This window comes from Pavona decussata, unplaced genomic scaffold (assembly GCF_977016875.1).
Source record: "Pavona decussata unplaced genomic scaffold, jaPavDecu1.1 SCAFFOLD_240, whole genome shotgun sequence".
Classification (NCBI taxonomy): domain Eukaryota; kingdom Metazoa; phylum Cnidaria; class Anthozoa; order Scleractinia; family Agariciidae; genus Pavona; species Pavona decussata.
In genome coordinates, this window is record NW_028145645.1 from 391,787 (window position 1) to 396,842 (window position 5,056).

The following is a 5,056-nucleotide window of genomic DNA, read 5'->3' on the forward strand; positions in this document are numbered from 1 at the left end:
TCGATATAAAACATCCGTTAAAGACAAAAACAGTGAAACGCTGTTAAAAGTGAAAGGGCTAAGGCTTAACTAGGTATCCCTGTTTCCAGACCGTATTTATTTAGCAACTTGAGTTATGTACAAAATCCTTTTGTGCTCCCTGATTCTGATAGTGGAGCAATACATCCTGTCTTTTTAAAAAGTTTAGCGAAATTAAACCATGTATTGCAAAGTTTATGCTAATTTGTTTCTTTTACGAAATGAAACCTGCAATATCTCATATTTGACCAAAAAACTCCTGTTAAATATTAAAAAGAACGTACAAATCTACTCAAGACGAACCGAATCTATCATTCCGAGGCAACTCTACTGTAAAGATGACTGAACTAAGCTCAGAATTCCAAAGGAGCCACAAAATAAAAAATCAAATCAAACTTAGCATGTACATACAAACACTTTTCGTTCTTCCTTATTATAGTGGTAAGTGACATCTTGCCGACTTTTATATAAAAAAAGGCGGCTAAAAATAACGCATCGACTACATTGAAAATCTACACTGATTTGTCCTCTTTGTAGAACGAAAACACCTTACTGCAATTCTCGATATTTGCAAACTCAATCATGATCTAAATTTCAAGTAAAAGAATAAATGAACTCAAGACAAACTGTCGTAAATTTAAAATCGAAGCAGCAAAACTCCAAGAAACGAACATTTTCTTTTGCCTTTGCATGATTTTCGATTACCAAATACATTCACTTGTGTTAGTTTTCTCTACCTTATTTATACCTTGTAGGAGTCAGAGGAAAACGATAACTTCCACCATGCAAATTTGAGAACTCTAAACTCTCATCACGTGATTGCACAGTAGTCTGTTGTTAAATCTAAAGAGACCTTTAACTATTTCATGTTAGCCAAGCTAAAACTGCTTTGTGATTAGCTTCTGATGCACATCACTTTCCAAACAGAAGATTAAAACCACACGAACGTAAATAATTTAAGTTATACAAATCTGCTAAGTTAATACCTCAGTTGAAGTGATATAGTGTTCAAAAGTCCACTTTGGTTTACTGTTAAATGTACTGGCGTTCTCTCTCCAAGTCCCTTTTTGTCAGGTATTCGTTGGCCAAGGCGAGACACCTGCAAATGATAACAAAAATTAGAGATTCGGGTCACTGTTCAAATCAACGTTTTTGGAATAACTGAAAGAACAAAGGGGAAGGAATAAAGCTAGAAGGGATCAGGATGTTTTCTAATAGCTGGTCTGCTAGCAATAGCACAAACTTAATGAACTGGTCTATTAGGCGACTTCACGGCTTTCACAAATCGATGCTAATTCCTCGCGGTATAATATAACAAATTATAGAACCCAGATAACAGCCTACGTAGGATAAGAGATGAGCCAGACTGAAGAGGGAAGTCAACAATTGGACTGGAAAGTCTGAAGTTTATTTCCTGTACCTCCACACGCATTTTTCATTAAAACAACTCTGGAAAAGGCGTATCAGGTATATTCACTAAACTTGTTCTTTGGCTTCTTATTCTGCTGTTGGAATAAACGGAATCAGTATGTTATTCCTTTATTTTGCTTTTAAAAGCAGAATAAACGGAACTTTTTCGTTCGTTTTTCACGTCTCGTTCATCCTATTATATGATGTTCATAAATCGGCGGAATAAGAATACTACAACAACAACGAACCTACGAAGTCTACTGTCTCAAAACAATAAGCGTTTCCAACAGAATGAAAACGTTTTCTTGAAAGAATATATTCAACACCCGTAATGATATAACGCAATGGTAAAACTAACCTTTACTTTTCGAAATCAAATGTCACGTTGTCTCCAATCAGTATGAAAGGCGCCCAGTCTCTCACATCAGAATAGCCGTTATTTCTCATCCACTTCATGGCCTGGTGAAGAGATTCACTGGCACTTTCCCCACGGACAAGGTGCTCATAGAAACGACTCATTAATTCCTTTGTTGCTTCGTCTGGTATGGCCCACAGGGCCACCAACACAGAGCGTGCACCGGATCCTAAGAAAGCTCGAGCGATTCCAACGACTCCTTCAGCTCTAACCTTTCCTTGTGCGCTGTGACAACAGCTGAGTACTACAAGTTTTGCACGCACTTGAACTTGCGAAATGTCAGCCATTGTCAACAGGTAGTCTTTCTCGCTTGGAGTCCCGTTAGTTGAGCTTTGAGGAGCAAGAGCAATTTCTCCTCTTTCGGCATTACCATGAGCAGCAAAATGAATCAGACTTGCAGAGTGTATGTTCTGAAGAACTGCTTCCTTAGTTGCTTGCTTCCCTAACAAAGGTTCAGCTCCAATCAGTTTTCCTATCATCTCTGCTTCTTCTCTTGCACAGGGCAAAGAAGAAAGGATCCCAAGGTATCCCTTGTAATACACGTCCCTAACGTCTGGTTCGCCCACTATCAGTGCTCCGGTCCGACTGTGATAATCTGCTGGAGTGTCCTGAATGATCCCGAGAGTCGTCAAAGAAGGAACAATGCGGATCCTGTAAGCATCTGATAAATAATTTCCCCTTTTATCCATTAATGCTGCAAATGGAACTTTGTACAAAGCGCGATCAGGAACAATCATGAGTTCAGGTTCGACAAGAAAGTCAACCACAGGAGCGATGATCATTTTGTATTGCTCGGCTAGGGAGGGATCTGGTTGCAGGTTTTCCTCTTCGTCGTCTTCTACTAGGCGGTAGACTGCCAAGCTTTCTTGCTTTGCTTGTTCATGTGTTGAGTCGCTAGCTGTCGAAAACGACATTGATCGGTCTTCGCAGTGCTCATGAGGAAGAACTTTAAACCTTCTAAAGCCATCCTCCCTGAAAACTTGATGAACATCCCTTTTCAATCCCTTGGTGACAAAACATTCGTTGACGTTTATTTTACGAAAATGCAGTGGTTTATTTACTTTAAGGACCAACAAAAACACATATTGCTGAAAATATGAAATGTATAGGCAACTACAGTTGCTTTGTTTCTTCACGATCCTTTCAATATCAGCCCATGAAGGCTGAGTGACAGTTACTTCCTGTTGAGCAGAATGTTGACCTGAGATTAGGTCTCCCAGAGCTCTGGCTCGTCCAAGTTCTAGAACACAAATACCTTCTGTCTCCTTTCCACTTTCGCAAAGCATTGTACTGAGTAAGTGATAGGAATAACTGCGCGATTCAAAAAGTGATATCTTAAATTGGTCATTGTGTCCGAGAAAACTTCGCATTTTCTCGCACTTGTTTATGCTTGCAGAGAGATTAGAAAATATTTCATGCTGCACACGTACATTTCCTTCTGAAATGGCATCGTATGCAAGTTGGAGGTGCCACTCAGCCTCTGCATTTATGTCGCTGATAGCTCTGCTTATGGCAAGGGCTTTTTCATGATGTTGTTTAGCCTCAGGTTGTTTACCAAGGGAACGAAACAAATTTCCTAGTAGTCCATAACACGCAGCTTCTCCTTCTTTGTCGCCAATTTCTTTCTTTGTCACAAGTGCGTTGCTTAGATGTTCCTCAGCCTTTTCATATTCGCCCAGGAAATGACACACAATCCCCAGGTGTCCATAACATGTGGCTACTCCCCGTTTGTCACCAATTTCTTGTCTTATGGCAAGTGCTTTCCTTTGATATTCTTCAGCTTTTCCAAATTCACCAAAAGATTCAGACATACTTCCAAGGTTTACGTAACACGCGGCTTCTCCTCGTTTGTCACCAATTTCTTTTAATATCACAAGTGCGTTGTTTAGATGTTCGTCAGCTTTTCTATATTCACCCAGGGAAATACACACAGTTCCCAAGTTTCCATAAGACGTGGCTTCCGAGTGTTTGTCGTGAATTTCTTGGCTTATCGCAAGAGCTTTAGTTTGATATTCTTCAGCTTTTGCATATTTACCGAGAGATCGAAACACATTTCCCTGGTTTCCATAACACGCTGCTTCTCCTCGTTTCTCGCCAATTTCTTTTGTTATCACAAGCGCGTTGTTTAGATGTTCTTCAGCCTTTTTATATTCACCCACGGAATGACACATACTTCCCAGGTTTGCATAAGTCACGGCTTCTCCTAATTTGTCGCCAATTACTTTCGTTATCGCAAGCGCGTTGTTCAGATGTTCCTCAGCCTTTTTATATTCACCCAGGGAAAGGCACAGAGTTCCCAGGTTTCTATAACACTCGGCAACTCCGTGTTTGTCGCCAATTTCTTGACTTATTGCAAGTGATTTCCTTTGATCTTCTTCCGCTTTTCCATATTCACCGAGAGATTCATACACAGTTCCAAGGTTTCCATAACACACGGCTTCTCTTTTTTTGTCGCCAATTTCTTTCGTTATTACAAGTGCGTTGTTTTGATGTTCCTCAGCCTTTTTATATTCACCTAGGGAGTGATACACAGTTCCCAGGTTTCCAGAACACGTGGCTTCTCCAGCTTTGTCGCCAAGTTCTTTCATTATCAAAAGTGCGTTCTTTAGATGTTCCTCAGCCTTTTTATATTTACCCATGGAATGACAGACAGTTCCCAGGTTTAAATAACATGTGGCTTCTCCGTGTTTGTCCCCAATTTCTTGTCTTATCGCAAGTCCTTTCCGTTGATATTCTTCAGCTTTTCCATATTCACCGAGAGATTTAGACAAAGTTCCAAGGTTTCCGTAACACGTGGCTTCTTCGTTTCTGTTGTCTGTTTCTATAAAAATTCTTAATGCTTTGCTATAAAGCCCTTTTGCGTCTTTAAATTTGCTCTGAAGTTGATATAAGTTTGCGATTTGAAAAATTAGCTCACCCTCTTGTGCTCTTAAACCAAGGCCACTTAGACAGTCCAGAAGTTTTGTACCGCATTCTATCGCACTTTTGTGATCGTTAAGTAGTAAATACGCCTTAAACAACACACGGTTGATGGCCGTGTAGGCTAATTCGACTTTTTTTTCGTGGGCTGCGTTTTTTAGGATAATCAAACATTCCTGGCACAACTCGCTAGCTTGTAGAAGTCGACTTGTGTTGAGAAGAAAGCAGGATATGAGTGTGCCAATAGTGATGGTCCATATAATTTCATCTGTGTTGTCCATGACGGTCTTAACT

The 5,056-nt window shown here is 40.1% G+C and overlaps 1 protein-coding gene across 1 annotated transcript; it reads right to left on the bottom strand.

Moving 5' to 3' along the window:
• Positions 1-839: 839 nt before the first annotated feature.
• On the bottom strand, positions 840-5,056 carry LOC146457569 (uncharacterized). Its single transcript, XM_085091817.1, has 2 exons — positions 1,787-5,056; positions 840-1,117 (listed from the first exon to the last, which is right to left on the bottom strand). Exon 1 carries the CDS (start codon positions 5,041-5,043, stop codon positions 1,789-1,791), a length of 3,255 nt encoding a protein of 1,084 aa, XP_084947943.1. The 5' UTR covers positions 5,044-5,056; the 3' UTR covers positions 840-1,117; positions 1,787-1,788.